At 40.6% G+C, this 18,169-nt stretch overlaps 1 protein-coding gene across 1 annotated transcript; it reads left to right on the top strand.

Annotated features, from left to right (window-relative positions):
• Positions 1-1,264: 1,264 nt before the first annotated feature.
• On the top strand, positions 1,265-17,884 carry LOC101475139 (uncharacterized). The gene is made up of 6 exons (XM_024802159.2): positions 1,265-2,241; positions 10,693-10,760; positions 10,976-11,044; positions 12,898-12,949; positions 17,504-17,540; positions 17,624-17,884. The coding sequence occupies exons 1-6, from the start codon at positions 1,692-1,694 to the stop codon at positions 17,667-17,669; spliced, it is 822 nt and encodes a 273-aa protein (XP_024657927.1). The 5' UTR covers positions 1,265-1,691; the 3' UTR covers positions 17,670-17,884.
• The last annotated feature ends 285 nt before the right edge of the window (positions 17,885-18,169 follow it).

Here is an 18,169-nt window from a genome sequence, read left to right as displayed (position 1 = left end):
TTTGATGTGATGATTCAGCTATTCTCAGAGCTAAAAATATTTCCTGAGGGCAGTGTAAGGGTATAGAGTCATTAAAAACCAATGGATTTATTTACACAAGATCAAACACACGATTATGGCAATCATCATGAGGCCGTTTGCTCTAAGAATGATATTTCTTCCATTTTACAGAACAACAATAGTGTTCTGTAGCTATGTCCAGTGCAGTTAGGAGAGTAGGAAGGTGGATGGCAATGATATCAGTGTGCTCTAGACACCACTTCACACAATATTACTGAGGATGAACTAGAAGTGAAATACAATGGTCCCATTTTCATGTTACTTCCACTCAGAAACCATGTACAAAATATATATATGACAATATATACTTAATTTATATATGTGTATATATCAGAACACATAGACAGTATTGGATTTATCCAAGTATCAAATATGAATAAATAATGTCTCAAAGCTTTAGACCACAAACTAAAAGAGACCAACATGTAAACAAAAATAAAAGTCCTTTTAGTCAATGTTATATTTTGGTCCCCACTCTGGCAGTAGCTGTGACCATTTGTAACATCATTGTTTCAGTTACTGATATTATTGTTATGGATCTACATGAACTTTGGCATATCCAAATTTCATGTCAGACTGTGCATTTAAGGGTATAAATCAACAATATTTTAGCTTGTCTTCAACGTAATGGGGGCTAAATGAAAGCAAAGTGTGTATTGATGTGAAGTTTAACCACACAGCTTGTTTGTTTTTTGCTGTTGTCTTTTGTTTCATTTTAACTCAATCAGAGGGTGAGCCTGTGGCAAACATTTTCCCTCCAATACTTTAGAAGAAAGTTTATCAAGTACCTACAATTACAATTATTACCAAAGCTCAGAGTGGTATTAGTACACAGTGTACGTACAAACACACTAACTTCCCAACTAGCCGGGTCAGTCAGTACCGTGTACAACAACATTGTCAATATCCTGCCAGGTCTAACATAATGTGTCATCTTCCTTTCTGCCACAGTGTATTGTCATGATTGGCCAGACTTTCTCCTCATATGTGTCTCTCTAACATTTGTTCTACAGTTGAACAGTTGATGATGGAAAATACGTTCCATTTGTTTCATATACCTCCTACAGTCATTCCCCTCTTCATCATGAACTTAACTTATGGATGGTGCAGGCCTAACCTCCAGCATTTGCCCCTGTCAGTCACCCTGACTGCCACCCCCACCCCACCCTCCAACCTCTCAGCTTACCCCATAGGTCAGTCTCACTCTTTTTCTGTCGCTCACACATTAGTTCTGAATGTGCCTTCAGCATTGGCCACTTACTCCTCTCCACTTTTTCCTGCAGTCTTAACTGTTCACACAAGTGTTACAATTGGACTAAAAGACACAGTCTTATTGTGATCCCAGATTAAAACGGTAGGACACCAATTTTTCTAAGGATCATTTTTGTCACAACTTGGGAACAAGTATTTGGATTTCACTTTGGAATATCTTCTCTGCATTGGACTGTGTCCATTGGATGCCATTTTTACTGGTGTCCATTCCGTACTGCAAGAGTCTGTCTGAAGTGTCTACGTCAGAGTGGGTTTGAATTGATTAACTTGTGTGAGCAGGTGCAAAGAGCTTCAGCGGTGGACTCCTGCAGTCATTCTAGGTTAATTACTCCTTAGTTTGCTCTTTCTTAACTGTAACCATGGCATCATTGAGAAGTTTGATTCTTGCACTGTTGTTGGCGCTGCTCTGCTCTTTCCACACCCCGCTGGCACCTACTGCCAAGGCACAGGATCTGCCATTCCCTTCTGAGCAGGGTCTGATGGCTGACGATGATGACGACGACGATGATGACGACGACGACGATGATGATGACGACGACGATGATGATGACGACGATGATGACGACGATGATGACGACGACGATGATGACGACGACGATGATGACGACGACGATGACGACGATGATGACGACGATGATGACGATGACGACGACGATGATGACGACGATGATGATGATGATGACGATGATGATGACGACGATGATGATGACGACGATGATGATGACGACGATGATGATGACGACGACGACGATGATGATGACGACGATGATGATGATGATGATGATGATGATGATGATGACGATGATGATGACGATGACGATGACGACGATGATGATGACGACGACGATGATGACGATGACGACGACGATGACGACGACGATGACGACGATGATGATGACGATCATGAAGGTCAGTCTTTTTAATGGAAGTTAGGGGACGTGTGTTCTCATATTGCTTTGATTTTTCATATACGCAGCCATTTGCCCATGTAACATACTGGAAACTGTAATCCATCTGAGCATTACCTGTTATGACTTGTCTTTTCAGACAGTTTTTTCAGGCTACGAATGACTACACAAATTGTCAGAACAGGGGAATAAAATAGCAAAGTAGCCACCAGTCAAAGCAGACTGAATATTTAAGTGCCATTGAGAGGTAGTGCTTATCACAATGTTTCAGGGGTCAAATGTTTGCATGTTCAGTGCAGGACAGTGTACAAAAGGGGAGGAGCTAAAATGTTAGCCACTCCCCTTGTTAAGATTCTTACAACCTGATCATCTCTTTGTCCATATTTATTTAATGTCTCAGAGCTCATTGGTAATAAAAGTGCCTCCTCCACCTCTTTCCAGCTGTCCATTTCCCTTGCTGTCTCTGACACTGTGTTCTTTTCCCTGCTTAACTAGAGTTATGAGCACTCTTGGGAAATTGAACTGGCCCATCTGAAGTCCAACTGTCCGAAGTCCTTCGTACAGTATGCTAGATATGAACTTGGGGACTGCAGAAGATTTGATTTGAGAGAGAGAGAGAAAAAAACATCTCAAATAAGGCCAAGCTTGTCTTGGGAGTCAGTTATTGGGGTCACTAGTCTGAGATTTTTTATTTGTGTATCACTTGAAAGAATGTCTCCTCGAGAATGGTTCCTCCACTAGGATCTTCATTTTTCATTTGTTTTGGATTTGTGTCTTTATGTGAACCTACAGAGAAAGAAAGAGAGACAGTGATATTGGGAGTAGACTGGGGAACAGGGCGCTACAGAAACAGACAGAGGGAGAGTAAAGCGTGAGGGGAGGTGCAGGACGGCCACTACCTAAATTCACTCATTTGAAAGCTTTAATTACCAACAGACTTAAAGTTTCTCTCTTTTTCAATATCTCTCATCTTTCTTTCTCTGTGGGGCATTCATGCCACTCACTGCTGTAATGTACCAAATTCATTAATCAAGTCTGGTGTGTGCACTTGTAAAAACTGCTAAACACATATAATGGAAGAACTTTATGTATTTACAAGAAATGTAATAATCTTACCTCATTTTCTCTTGTCAAATTCTCATGTTCTTAATTGTTACATTTAAAAAAAGAATTGTGATGTGCATTTCAGTAGCTTAAACTAAAATTTTATTTCCTTTATTAATTTTTCTCCTATCAATCCAATGCTTATTTGGCACTGATATACCTAAATACAAATACTCAATGTAAAAATTGAACAAATGTATAAAACCTTATTTGTTATGAAATGTAACAGATTTGCCGATGCCTTTTCAGACCTTTAGGATTAGAGTGTTTGGGAAAAGAGAGAAACATCTCTTTCTATAGAGGAATTAAAGCTTTGTCAAAAAAATCAAACTGTCAAGAGATGAATGGGTTGTCTGCATTCTCATTTGCCACATTTGTGGTTTGTGCTGACTGTGAACAATCATGTAGACATTACTACAATCAACATTGTCTTTTGTCTTAACACTTACTTTGATTTATTAAATAAATCGGGTTTTCAAAAATCGCTTATATCTGTTAATGAAGGCAGCGGACTTATATTAGAGTTGTCAAACTGATTGAAAAGCCATATTACTTTTATCAAAGATCTGTACAAATGTGTTGATGGTTTTACCTGTATGAGGACCAGAGCTACAGACATTTGAAATCTCAGTGTTCAAGTGAGTATCTCTTCTGACCACGGCCTATTGTCTATATGAACTGTGCTTTAAATGCTTTTCTAAGCATCTGGGTGGTGGTGTTTTGAAGCAGTGAACACAAATGTAATAGAGCTGCAAAAATGTTCATTAAAATGAAGGGGCAACACATTTTTTAACTTTTGCGTGAAACATTTTTTGATGATAATATAATATCGTGTCAAAAAGTTATTTGTAGCATGATTACTTTTTAGTGAACTACATGAATTTATATCCATAAGTACAGTTATAAGGTAATTCTTCTCTAATGTCTGACTATATACTTAATTACAACTACAAAGTGCACTTCCTGAAGAAATTGAAGTTAGCCGAATGTTACTGCAGCAGCTTTTACACCTGAGCATGTATACAACAGGTACATCAGACTGACCCCAACTCTGGGATTAGTGATGAACCATAATGCTTGTAAAGATTTCTGTAGTTTAGCTCAAATGACATTTTTCGACAGTTTCAATTTACTTCTAATTGAGAATTTTAATACAGTGATAGTAAACAGCTAATGTTGTCTTTTTCTACTTCCATTTCTACTTCCATTGTTCCACTGATTTATTCAGCTTCTTTTGTATTCTGTTTTACTTCCCATGTGTTTTTTGCGCTTTTGCAGCATTAAAACTGTAATTAATTAAGAAGTCACATTCACATCTATGGGCAGTTTAGAGTCACCAATTAACCTAATCCCTTAACCCTATACACCTTCTCATTTTATGGTTTTTCCACTATTTCCATTGTAGATTCTCACTGAAAGCATCAAACTATGAATGAACACATGTGCAAATATGTAGCAAACAAAAAAGTGTGAAATAACTCAAAACATGTTTTATATTTTAGATCCTTTGCTTTGATTACTACCTTGCACACTCTTGGCTCTCTCTCCATGAGCTTCATGAGGTCGTCTCGTGAAATGGTTTCCAACAGTCTTGAAGGAATTCAGAGATGCTGAGCACTTGTTGGTCCTTTGCCTTCACTCTGCACTCCATCTCATCCCAAACCATCTCCACTGGGTTAGGTTAGGCGACTGTGGAGGCCAGGCCATCTCTTGGTCTTCCTTTCCTGGGGTGGTCCTCATATGAGCCAGTTTTGCCATAGCGCTTAATGGTTTTAATAAATATATAAATAGTAAAGACATCTGCTATAAATAGCAAACAGAAGCGATATATACAGTCTAGAGAAATATATACACAACAATAGAAAGGCACACATTGGAGAGCAAAGTGCTTGGTTGGAGGTAGCGCAAAGAAAATACTTGGTCTGAATAGTCTGTCTGTGGTTGGCCTAAAACATGAGGCCAACCACAGACCATGGCTCAGATTGGTGAGATGGGTGGGCAGGGGTGGCAGAGGGCAGCCAATGGTTTTTTTGGACGGTGTTAATGACTCTCTGTGCAGTCTTCCTGTTCTCAGTTTCGGCCCCTGCGCACCAAACACCTGGGCAGTAGGAGCGCACGTTCTCCACTGAGGAGCCATAGAAGGCCAGCAGCAGCTTCTGGTTCTGGTTGTTTTTCCAGAGGACATGGGGGAAATGCAGCCACTGCTGGGTCTTCTTTACCAGTCGGTGTTGTGGGTACAGGTGGGATCAGCAAAGATGTGGGTGCCCAGAAACCTGAAGGTGGAGACAGATTCCACCCATCCTCCATTTATAATCGAAGGGGAATGGAGCTGTTTGTCGCTCCTAAAGTTCATTATAAGTTCTTTGATTTTAAGGACCTTCTGCCTCAGGTTGTTTTCGGAGCACCAGGAGGACAGGTTCTGTACACTGATGGGCCCAACCACATTGGTGTCAAAAGCATACTTGACGATGACATTGGTTGGGTGGGTTGGTGTACAGTCATATGTTGGGACACATTCAAAGTTTTAGCAGTTTTCTGGACTGTCTGACCTTCAGTTCGTAAATTAATGATGGGCTGTTGTTTCTCTTTACTTAGCTGATTGGTTCGTGACATGATATGAATTCTAACAGTTGTCAACTATGGCTGTCAGCTGTGTACCAACCTGACTTCTGCACAACACAACTGATGTTGTTAAGAAGGAAAGAAATGCCACAAATGAACCCTGACAGGCACACCTGTGAGGGGAAACCATGTCAGGTGACTACATCATGAAGCTCACTGAGAGCAGGGTTTGCAGCTCTGTCAACAAAGCAAACAGTGGCTACTTTGAGGAATCTAAAATATATTTACAGTGGGGCAAAAAAGTATTTAGTCAGCCACCGATTGTGCAAGTTCCCCCACTTAAAATGATGACAGAGGTCAGTAATTTGCACCAGAGGTACACTTCAACTGTGAGAGACAGAATGTGAAAAAAAAATCCATCAATCCACATGGTAGGATTTGTAAAGAATTTATTGGTAAATCAGGGTGGAAAATAAGTATTTGGTCAATAACAAAAATACAACTCAATACTTTGTAACATAACCTTTGTTGGCAATAACAGAGGTCAAACGTTTACTATAGGTCTTTACCAGGTTTGCACACACAGTAGCTGGTATTTTGGCCCATTCCTCCATGCAGATCTTCTCGAGAGCAGTGATGTTTTGGGGCTGTCGCCGAGCAACACGGACTTTCAACTCCCGCCACAGATTTTCTATGGGGTTGAGGTCTGGAGACTGGCTAGGCCACTCCAGGACTTTCAAATGCTTCTTACGGAGCCACTCCTTTGTTGCCCGGGCGGTGTGTTTTGGATCATTGTCATGTTGGAAGACCCAGCCTCGTTTCATCTTCAAAGTTCTCACTGATGGAAGGAGGTTTTGGCTCAAAATCTCACGATACATGGCCCCATTCATTCTGTCGTTAACACGGATCAGTCGTCCTGTCCCCTTGGCAGAAAAACAGCCCCATAGCATGATGTTTCCACCCCCATGCTTCACAGTAGGTATGGTGTTCTTGGGATGCAACTCAGTATTCTTCTTCCTCCAAACACGACGAGTTGAGTTTATACCAAAAAGTTCTACTTTGGTTTCATCTGACCACATGACATTCTCCCAATCCTCTGCTGTATCATCCATGTGCTCTCTGGCAAACTTCAGACGGGCCTGGACATGCACTGGCTTCAGCAGCGGAACACGTCTGGCACTGCGGGATTTGATTCCCTGCCGTTGTAGTGTGTTACTGATGGTGACCTTTGTTACTTTGGTCCCAGCTCTCTGCAGGTCATTCACCAGGTCCCCCCGTGTGGTTCTGGGATCTTTGCTCACCGTTCTCATGATCATTTTGACCCCACGGGATGAGATCTTGCGTGGAGCCCCAGATCGAGGGAGATTATCAGTGGTCTTGTATGTCTTCCATTTTCTGATGATTGCTCCCACAGTTGATTTTTTCACACCAAGCTGCTTGCCTATTGTAGATTCACTCTTCCCAGTCTGGTGCAGGTCTACAATACTTTTCCTGGTGTCCTTCGAAAGCTCTTTGGTCTTGGCCATGACGGAGTTTGGAGTCTGACTGTTTGAGGCTGTGGACAGGTGTCTTTTATACAGATGATGAGTTCAAACAGGTGCCATTCATACAGGTAACGAGTGGGGGACAGAAAAGCTTCTTACAGAAGACGTTACAGGTCTGTGAGAGCCAGAGATTTTCCTTGTTTGAGGTGACCAAATACTTATTTTCCACCCTGATTTACGAATAAATTCTTTACAAATCCTACCATGTGGATTCATGGATTTTTTTTTCACATTCTGTCTCTCACAGTTGAAGTGTACCTCTGGTGCAAATTACTGACCTCTGTCATCATTTTAAGTGGGGGAACTTGCACAATCGGTGGCTGACTAAATACTTTTTTGCCCCACTGTAGAGTTATTTATCCATCTTTTCTTTGATACATAATTCCATAAACTTGCTTCATATATTTGATGTCTTCAGTTTGTATCTACAATGTAGAAAGTAGAAGCAAATAAAGAAAAACCATGAAATGAGAAGGTCTGTCCACACTTTAACATGTAGTGTGTGTTAGCCCTGCTGATGGACTGGCAGCCTGTCCAGGGTGCACCCTGCCTGTCGTCCTATGGTAGCTGGAATAGGCTCCAGCCTGGGTGGATGGTATTACAACATAATACAAATGATACTAAACAGCAGAAACTAAAAGTCTGTTTTTACAACACTTTTATGTTGCCACTTTGATTGGTTGATTGATTGGTAATTTATTTCAAACATGTAAGCAATATACAGGTACATTTAGAAAAGAAAATAAGAGAGAAAAAAATACTATACAAAAACATCAATGCATTTCAATATAGCTGCCGTTCTGATTAATTTACATGTTGAAAGGGAGTGGGAAGAAGTAAACACTTATTTAATCCCACCCCTTTGCCATAAATTATCAGATAATATTTAATCAGCTTCCTTACTGATATAATTTGTAATAAAAATAGTGAACAGATTTCTGATATACCATATACTATAATATCACATCATGATTTTTTTTTTTTAAATAGAGACATTCACTTAATTTCAATATTTTACTTTTCTTTATAGTTCGAGAAGATCATATTTTTATAACTCTTTTTGAACGGTTTTATGTTTGGACGTCGCTTTAATAGTGTGAATGCCTCAAGGCATTCACACTATTGAGTTCCTGTTTCTCTTTAAACTTTATTCTTCTACCTTATTCTATTTGCTCTGACCTTTGCTGGTTAACTACTCCCTCAGATTTTCACCATTCAAATTTTAAACTGTTCTGCTCTTTCAGCTAATGCCTGGTGCTCATAGCTTTTATACTTTTTCAGATATTAAGCGTTTATTGCATTTTTTGGCCCATTTTGCTGAATGGGACCACATTATCAGTGTGATCACCAGTTTTGCTTGCCGGGCTGAGCCATGTTTTAGCTCAGTGAGATGAGCAGCCGTTCTCAGACCAGGAGGCCTGGGTTCAAATCCGCTTAGGACAAAAAAAAATTCAGTTAACAGTTCAACTATCTAAACTCTTTTCAGCACAAATTTCAGCTTTTTCACCTCTTTTTAGCAGAATTTTCAGTTTTTCACTGCTTTTCAGCACTAATTCAAGCTTCTTCAGCTGTTTCAGCACAAACTTCAGCTTCTTTACCCCTTTTCAGCAGAAATTCTTCTGATTCACCTGTTTTCAGCGCAAAGTTCTGCTTCTTAGCCTCTTTTCAGCATAAATTGTGCTGATTCACCTCTTTTCAGCAGAATTCCAACTTTTCCACCTCCTTTCAGCACAAAGTTCTGCTTCTTCACCTCTTTTCAGCAAATTTCAACTTCTGCTCCACAGTGCACATTTTTCTCTCATAATATCTTTGTTTGGCACCAGAACTGGTTTGGCTCAGTGGGATGAGCAGCTGCCGTGAGACCCGGTGGCAAAGGTTTGAATCCTATGTGTGACGGTTTCCACACATCTTCCCCGCTTGCCTCCACTCTGCTTTCTTGACACTCTTCAGTTTACCCTTTCACATACAGCCATCTTCAGCAAGCACTTCTGCTTCTACACCTCTTTTAAGCAGATAATTCTGCGTTTTCAGTTGTTTTCAGCAGATTCCAATACGAGGCATTCACACTGCATTTTCGCAGGAAATTCAACTTTTTCTCGTTCCATATTCAGACTGTTCCAGTTTCACTCCATGAACAGAAACACACAGACCTTCCCTGTTTTGAAGTTATAAAAACCCCTTAAATTATAACTTCCTTCTTTCAAACAAAAAGCATACTCTGAATATCACCTGGCAGTTCTTTATTTTTTGCTTTTCACTAGATCGTCAATTTTCAATATTTCAGACTGCAAAAATAGTGAGTTTGTATGTTCCTGTAACCTGCACTGTGGATGATTCGAATTGCTTTTTTTTTTGAAGAGTAAAAAGTGAATGTAATGTGGTTTTATAGTTTTTGCCCCAGACCTCTGCACAATAGCTTAAGTATGGTGAAACCAGTGAACAGTATAGAATATGAAGTGATGTTTGTCTAATAGCTGTTTTGCCTTGTTTAGTATTGCAATGCTTTGTGATACTTTGGAATGAATATATCTTACGTGAGCTCTCAGTTAAGTTTTTCATCTATTATTACCCCCAGAAATTTATTTTCACTGACTCTTTCAATATCAACACCATTTATTTGAATCTTTGCATTTGTATTTAAATGACTATTTCCAAATAACATAAGTTTAGATTTATTCAAATTTAATGATAACTTGTTTTTATCAAGCCAGAACTTCAATTGACTTATTTCATTAGTCATATCCTCCAATAAATGCTCCAATACTGAAATTATCTATAAATGCCAACCATAATGCACCAAAAATCCCCAAAACTTTAAGAAATGAGCTGTAAACATCTTGATAGTTTTCTATTTTACTCTGTAGCCATTATATACACTTAGCAAACAAGTACTAAATTATTCTAGAATAAAACTAGAACTAGGCTTGCTCCTGTAACCTAAACCAGTCAATGTCTTCAAAGTATACTGAGTCTACTGACTCTGTGCCTTCTTTACTTTGTTGTCAGTCATTTTTACCAGTAAAAAGACAATTTTGCATTTTTTGCACTTTGGTTTTGTTATCATCTGTGAAGAAGCAAACTTATAACAAAAATCTGCATTGTAGTCCAGATCACAATATTAGGAATTAGAACTTCGTTCTTTCCTTTTGTTGTATAAAACAAAAACACCAGGGAAACAACTAGTTCATTTTATTGTAATTATTCTCATTTAGTCATATATCTTTTATAAATAATCTGTGCAGATGACGACGACGATGAAGACGGTACTTATCACAAGGGCTCTGTGTGCGCATATTGTGAATTCTGTGAGGTATGTATGAGATTGACTTTGAGAAATGATGTTCTGTCATTACAGGATCAAAGTCAAATCCTTACTAAAACAAACATCACGATGTACAGTTATGGACCCAAATATCTAAACATTAAAACTGGTGGATTGTTCCTTCCTTACTGACGTGAGAGCACTGCTTGCTATTTCATGATTTGCTTTCTAGTCTTTTTAAAATAAAATGGGCTTTCTTCCAGCACTGTGACAGCTGTGATAAATGTCCTTGTGAGGAGGGAGACACCTCCGAGCACTGTGACGACTGCAAGGTGAGAAAGTACACAACATCTGACCTCCTTCTCAATTTAAAGCAATTCTGCCTTTGATGCACAATAAATAACAACTATGGTAATGTAACACGATGACAATAAATCCAGGAACTAAGAACTGCAGAGCACAGAAAAGTAGGGAGTTTTTGACAACAGTGGTTCATTTTCTAGTAATATAATGGATGGTGATATTGGTCTGTTGTATTTTTGAGGCAAGGGGGGAGCCAAGACTGTATAGTTTGAGGTGACGTTTGGAGCAAGCAACAAGTGGGGCTGACACTGATACAGGGGAAGCTAGCAAACAGGAAACGCACCAAAGGAGTCCAACAAAAAGCAATCCGGTTGTTCAGTGATGACGCGACGAATCCTACTTCCGGGTCTAAAGTAGTCTGCGTTTAATATGGCTTTTGTGTTGTTAACATGTTTAATGTTATTTATTTTCTTCTATTTGATCTCAAAAAGCTCCTAAAACAGTCAGCGATCACTGTTGACCTCCCTCGGCTTTTATTACCACTAATCATTTATTTAAGCTCAGTTTTTAAAACCTTACGATGTAACTACAGCCCAGCCCATGCAGCAGTATATGAATGACTAACCTCGTATTGTGGATGGATTATCTCAGTTGTTCTCCTGGCTGAAGTTTGGTCCTTTTACAGCATCCTGCCATGCGATTACATTTGTTCCTGACCACCGAGAACACTCACATTAACTTTTATCGAGTGGAAAAAAAGTTAGCTTGTTTATATTATGCTAACATAGCTGTGTCGCTAGCGGTCACGTAGCACATCATTATATACCAGCTAGCCCAACTTCAGTAACCCTACAAACGTCACTGCTGTTTAGTTTTCTGTCTTCATTTATGTTGGAAGTGATAACAGAGCTGTACGTTTTAATTTGTTTCCAAAACCCCGCAGTCAGGACATGCTATATTGTATTTAGATAGAAGCTAGCGAGCTAACTCCCTGCTAACTTCTAACTCCGTTAAATGTCATAAATTCCGTTTTCATGGATGCCTGGATGTTAAACTCAATTGTTACACCTGGTAGAGCAGAACGCTGATCATTTTATTAAAGATGAAAGACTTTAGACAGTTTTTCAACTCTCAGTAATGCCATAGTGATCGTTTGATATATGGACCTGCAGCGGAGTTTAGACCCAGACACGGCTAGTGACGTCAGACTGAACAACCGGATAGGTGTGTTTTGATTTAAGGCATTTTGCTGCCATGGTTTGGGTCTACCTTTACCATTAGAGGGATGGGTTACTACCAGAGAGTAGCCAAAAATTGTACTCAAGTAACAGTAGCACTACCTCAACATAGTTTTACTCAAGTAACAGTAAAAACTAGCCGTCCAAGAAATTATTCAAGCAAGAGTTAAAAGGTATTGAGTAAAAAGGGTACTTGGGTACTGAGTAACTGATCATAACATCTGATTTAATGTTTAAAAATGAGATCATCAGACAGGCAGAAATATAAAGTGAAAGAATGAAAAGGAAAAAAATACTACATATAAATAACATGACTACAAAAAAATCTAAGCAGAATAAACTCTTTTCCAATCAATTACCTTTCAGTATAAAACACACACACACACACACACACACACACACATATATATATATATATATATATATATATATATATATATATATATATATATATATATATATATATAGTGCAAAAGTGCATTGAAGCAGTTCTGCTTTTCCATAGTCGTCCCATCTTCCTGACTTTATACTGTCACTTTATAATGTCACTCACCACTCTGCTACTGTTTAGAACCCCCCACCCCCGTACCATTTCATGCCAGGACAAATTTTGAATTCATTAATTTGTTTCTTTTTGTTCATAGATGTGCAGTTTCTGCAATGTTTGTCCTGTTTGCCAAACCGTTTGTAAGCCTGGTGAGTAAATTCTCTGTCACCACTGTGAATATATGAATATATATGGAACGACATTTCAAAAGGAAAGTTTCTTTGTTTCAGTTTATCTGGTCATCACTCCTAAATTACAGGAAGCTTAGAGTTTGGCACTTTATATATAGTCATGTCCTATCTTTGAGCCACAGTTTTGGGGAATCATTAAATTTTCCTTTTGATATGCTCAAGTCATATTTTAGTCTTTTCAGTTCCTTCAGTCTGGTCCCTGTGTTTCTTTATGTCTTCTTTGTTTCCTTGAAGTCTGTCATGTCTCCATATTTTTTCTTCTGTCCATGTCAGCTTTGTATGTCTCACATTACTTCTGGTTTCATTTTGATAAACCCGTGTCTTGTCTGTGTTATGTTCAGTTTGCGGTCTTATTAATCCTGATTTGTCCTTGCTGTGTTCCCAGCTGTCTCCACTTCCCTAATCCCCCCCCCCCCCCCCCCCCCCCCCCCCCGTGCATTTATTAATGTGAACGTTAAGATCCAAATCTTGATTTATTAAACATTAAATAATTGATGTTTTCATTATTGTTTTCTGTACTGTCCCCTGTTGTCCACTCTTGTTGTCTCTGTTCTAATATGATGTGATCACTGGTTTTTGTCCTTGTCTCTATATCTGTAAATAGTGTCTCTGTATGTTGTTATTAACTTGTGTGTAAATCAACCTGCCACAGGGTCTACAGATGTGTGTGTGTGTGTGTGTGTGTGTGTGTGTGTGTGTGTGTGTGTGTGTGTGTCAGAGGGGTGTTTACATCCTGCCACCAATCAAAAACTGTCTGCTTAGAATTTGTGGACTCATGCTGAGCTTGCTTGAGGTCATTTTTTGTTGTACTGCATTACTTTCAGTACTTCTTCATTTTGATGATCTTCAGTACCAACTTTTGCTTTTTTTATTTTGGAAAAGGAAATTTTAGCAAATGAAGCTCAGTCTAAGTAATTTTTTGGCTTTATTTATCACATTTTTCAGTTTTTGGTACTCTATATTTTGGTAATCTTATGCAGTTAAGCCATTCAGCAAATTCAACTTTAAGTATTTCTAATAGTTTCAAGCATTTCAGGTAAAATTTCCAAATTTTCAGCATTCATATTATAGATTGCAGCTTGTCCAAAATGCTCCGGCACGCCTTTTGACTGAAACCAGAAGGTTTGCCTCTGTCACCCCTGTCCTTGCTGATTTGCAATCAAATACTATATTGAATTTAAAATATTGCTGCTTACCTTTAAAATTATAAACAATACAGCGCCTAGCTATCTCGACGAAACTCCTTAGACCATATACCCCTCGGACAGCCCTCAGGTCATCAGCCCAATGACTTTTGGTACAGTCTAGATCTCGGCTTAAGTATAAAATACAGGCATTAACTAACCAGAAAAGCAAGGTTAAATAAGAGAGTTTTTAATAGTGATTTGAATGATTGGATGGATTCAGACGCGTGAATAGCAATGGGAAGGTTATTCCACAGCTGAGGCGCAACCAGGGCAAACGCATGGTCACCTCTGGTCTTAACTAACAATTTAACTTTGTATACATCTTCTACTTAATACCCATGTGTTTCTAGCAAGTTTGGTTTGATATTCACTTTTATTCTTGCGTAATTAGTGCCATTGACCTGTTGGCATATTCAGTGCTTTGTTAATGGTCTTATATTATTCATGTTTTAACCTGCTGTTTTATTGTGAAGCACTTTGGTGTACCGTTGGTATGGTATTGTATATTGCATATTTGCTGTGAAATGTTTTTTCTAGTTGTCTCTGTCTCTATCTCTAAACTCTGTTACATACTCAACATGGAATGATCCTTTGTCAGGGCGTGTAGCTTCTTCTTTAAGATACTCCAATTTGCGTGGCCATGCCCCTTATCTATAAAACAGCTGTTCAGACTTGAAATGATCGATCATTTGAGCTTCACTTTACTGTCAGGTGCAGTGTGTGTATTGGAAGAGTGTGTGGTACAGTGTGTGTCTGTTACCTTTATGGTGGGGAGCCTGTCTGTTGGCAGCCTCCCAGGATTGCTGTCATTTCCTCTGTAGCTCTAGTTGGCTGTGATCACTTCTGGCATATTGCCTGTGGTTTCGCTGGTTTACATGTCCATTGGGTCCTTGCTGTGGCTGATGCTGTTAGCCCTGTGAGCGAGGGTTTCTCTGGTCTGCTAGGTGAGCCCAGTCTGTTTTTCACGATCGTGAGTTTCACACCGAGTGGCTTAGCATAACCCTTCTCACCAAGCATCCTTCACAATATAAACTAAAAGAAAATTGTATGAAAGACAGTCAGGGGAACATGAAGATCAGCAAAGAAAGATGAGCTATTTAGCTTAGCTTAGGAAAAAGCAGTATTTATCTCGCTGTTTCATCGTTACGGCTGCCTCATTCTCCCAGCAAGTATGGCAAGCCCTGTGTGCCATAACTGTGTGGGATGTGACATTTCTATGCCTCTGGATGATGGCATAACAGGTGTGATGTGATTGGGTACTAACATGCCTTGCTGGTGAGGGAAAAACCCCTAGTCCTGTATGGACTGACCTGTACTCACTTTTCTGGCACAAAATGTGCAGGCTCACCCCTTCTCGATATGCCTAAAGTTGGAAAAATGGATGCCTCACAGGCCAAAGGGGAGTGCCCAGACCCTTGGCAGGTGTCTTTCCCTTCCCCTGCTGCTAGGCTTGTCGAAGAGCCACCCTTTAGGAGCTCCTCACTGGCCCCAGCGATTGAATGTGATTAGCAGAGCATCCAGAGCTCTGCCCTTCCTGAGGACTCTGTGGCGCCTGCTTCCAGTTTTGAGGACACTGGACATTTGCGGCCTTCCCAGATGCAGGTGCCTGACATTAAGGACCTGATGAGCTAGTAGTTCGGCTCTTGGCTTTTGTAGACGTGGTGCGCACCCACATGGAAAGAAGGAGGATGAACAGCCAAGGCTCTGACATCCTCCAGCGACCCCCCTCTCCCTTGACCTATCCTGGAGCAAGGTCGGCCAGCCCCCTTCCAGCCTGTGCCTGGAGCGGTCTCACTAGGTAAAAGTTGTGGTCTCCACTGAGCTTTCCATTGGTGGAGGGACTCAACCAACTTAGACCAGGGTCACGCAGTAGGTCTGGTGACTCACCGTCAGCTGGTCTTCACGGACACTTTCCAAGTCAATTTGGGTAGGGTCCACTAAGGCTGTGCGGTAAATGGCTATTGAACCAGCCACTAGGCAACTTATCCTCACTGGAGCTGTACCATGTTATCATCAGGACAGACACAATGGTTGCAACAGCCTACATCAACAGGCCTAGGTTCTCCCCTCCTCTTCAGGATGGCTAACAGGTTGTGGCAGTGTGCTCATCCCCTGTTCCATTGAGTTTGCTTGGGTACATGCAGCAGGGCCATTGAACGTGGACATTAAGTTGATGGGGGCCCGAGCCCAGGAGAGTGGAGACTCCATCCACAGATGGTTGACCAGGTCTGGCATCACTTTGGAAGGGCAAACTTCTATCTTTTCGTCCAGGGAGTTGACGCAATGCCATTGTTTCTTCTCTCTCCAGAATGATGACCTGCCTCTGGGGTGGGACACCCGTGCACACCCTTGCCCCCAGACTCTATGCATTCCTTTCCATTCTCCCTCCTCCAGTTGGTCCTCCACTGAGTCCAGACCGAGGAGATGAGGCTGATCCTGGTGGCCCCTCTTGGTCCCACATGCCTTGGTTTTCAGCAATCCCTCTGCTACTGAATGGGACCCATGAGAGCTTCCCTTCCAAAGGGACCTCCTGTCTCAAATAAGCAGTATGCTTTTCCAGCCCTTCCTGGCAGGGCTCAGGGTGAGAACCTGGAAAGGCATCTTTCCTTAGGGTTGCCTGAACCTGTGATATGAAATTTGCAGGAATCTGTGCACCATCCACAAGGTCTGCCTATCCCTACCGCTGGTGACTTTTTGCTTCCTGATGTGCGGTCCAATAGTTGAACCACTACGAGGCTACATTTAAGACCATCCTGTAGTTCCTGCTTTCCCAACTGATCTGCAATTACCCAGCGAGGTATGGTAACAGCAACCAAGGTGGTTCACACTGGTTGCTCAGCACTCAGTGGGACTGACCTCTCCCTAATTTCCGGGTTTCTTAGGAGTGCCCAGCAACTTACATTTCGCAGGACTGGACCTCCAGTTCCTCCATGGGACATGGATGTGATCCTTGGTGCACTTCAGCATTGTCCCTTTGAGCTGCTCAAAGATGCTCATGTGAAATGGCATTTCCTTAAAATGGCCTTTTTAGTGGACATAACATCTGCCAGTCCACAGAGATTGCTACAGGTGGTTGCTAAAGAGGAAAGAGGTAATCCTGCAAGAAAAATGAAGAATTGCCATCCCTCAGCAGATTAGATCAAATTAGGTTTTCCGATTATGATCCAATGTGTTCCAGCATTTGTAATCCTGAGAGGAACATGTTTTTGGTTAACTCAAACTGCAGTAGAAAGTTACAATAGGTAACAGTTTTCCATCTGATCATATATGTTGACTTTGTCATTGGTTGTCTCCAGCTCACTAATGGTTCATCGTTTTTATTCAGGGGGATTTCTGGATGAAGTGACTGGATCGATCTACAAGTGAGTGCTGTTCACACTGACTTTAAGCCTGCTCAAGTTATTCTGAAATTCAGTCATTCACATCTCTATTTCTTTTTCCATAGGACTGTAGCTGACGTCTTTGATGAAGATGATGATGATGTCAACTAAATTTAACCATATGTTGCCACCATGTGGACAAACTAATATACCATACTTTCATTGGTTATGGTTATTTGGGGTTTTTTTCTTCAATAACACATTTGCTCCCCAATAACGTCAGAGAAATTTTTAAAATAATAATTTCACATGTTTATGTATTGTTGCTACCTGACAAGTCTGAATACTGAAATCATTATTTAAATAAAACAGACGGGACATTTTTATTGATTGACTGATTTTTAAATGCAGACTGTTTTGGGAAGCGCATCTGTAACTGGAAGGTTCGATCCCCGGGCTCTCTGTCCTGGTTGTTGTGTCCTTGGGCAAGACACTTCACCTACCACCTACTGGTGTTGGCCAGAGGGGCCGATGGTGCAATATGGCAGCCTGGCTTCTGTCAGTCTGCCCCAGGGCAGCTGTGGCTACACCTGTAGCCTCCACCAGTGTGTGAATGTGAGAGTGAATGAATAGTGGCATTGTAAAGCGCTTTGAGGGCCTCGAAAAGCGCT

This window comes from Maylandia zebra, linkage group LG4 (genome assembly GCF_041146795.1).
Source record: "Maylandia zebra isolate NMK-2024a linkage group LG4, Mzebra_GT3a, whole genome shotgun sequence".
Lineage (NCBI taxonomy): Eukaryota > Metazoa > Chordata > Actinopteri > Cichliformes > Cichlidae > Maylandia > Maylandia zebra.
This window is presented reverse-complemented; position numbering and strand designations above follow the sequence as displayed.

Excerpts from the sequence above, each read along its gene's own strand:
- LOC101475139 (XM_024802159.2), top strand. The coding sequence starts at position 1,692 with ATGGCATCATTGAGAAGTTTGATTCTTGCACTGTTGTTGGCGCTGCTC. Across the intron at positions 2,242-10,692 it reads TGATGATGACGATCATGAAG|ATGACGACGACGATGAAGAC; the intron begins GTCAGTCTTTTT and ends TAATCTGTGCAG. Across the intron at positions 12,950-17,503 it reads CCAAACCGTTTGTAAGCCTG|GGGGATTTCTGGATGAAGTG; the intron begins GTGAGTAAATTC and ends GTTTTTATTCAG.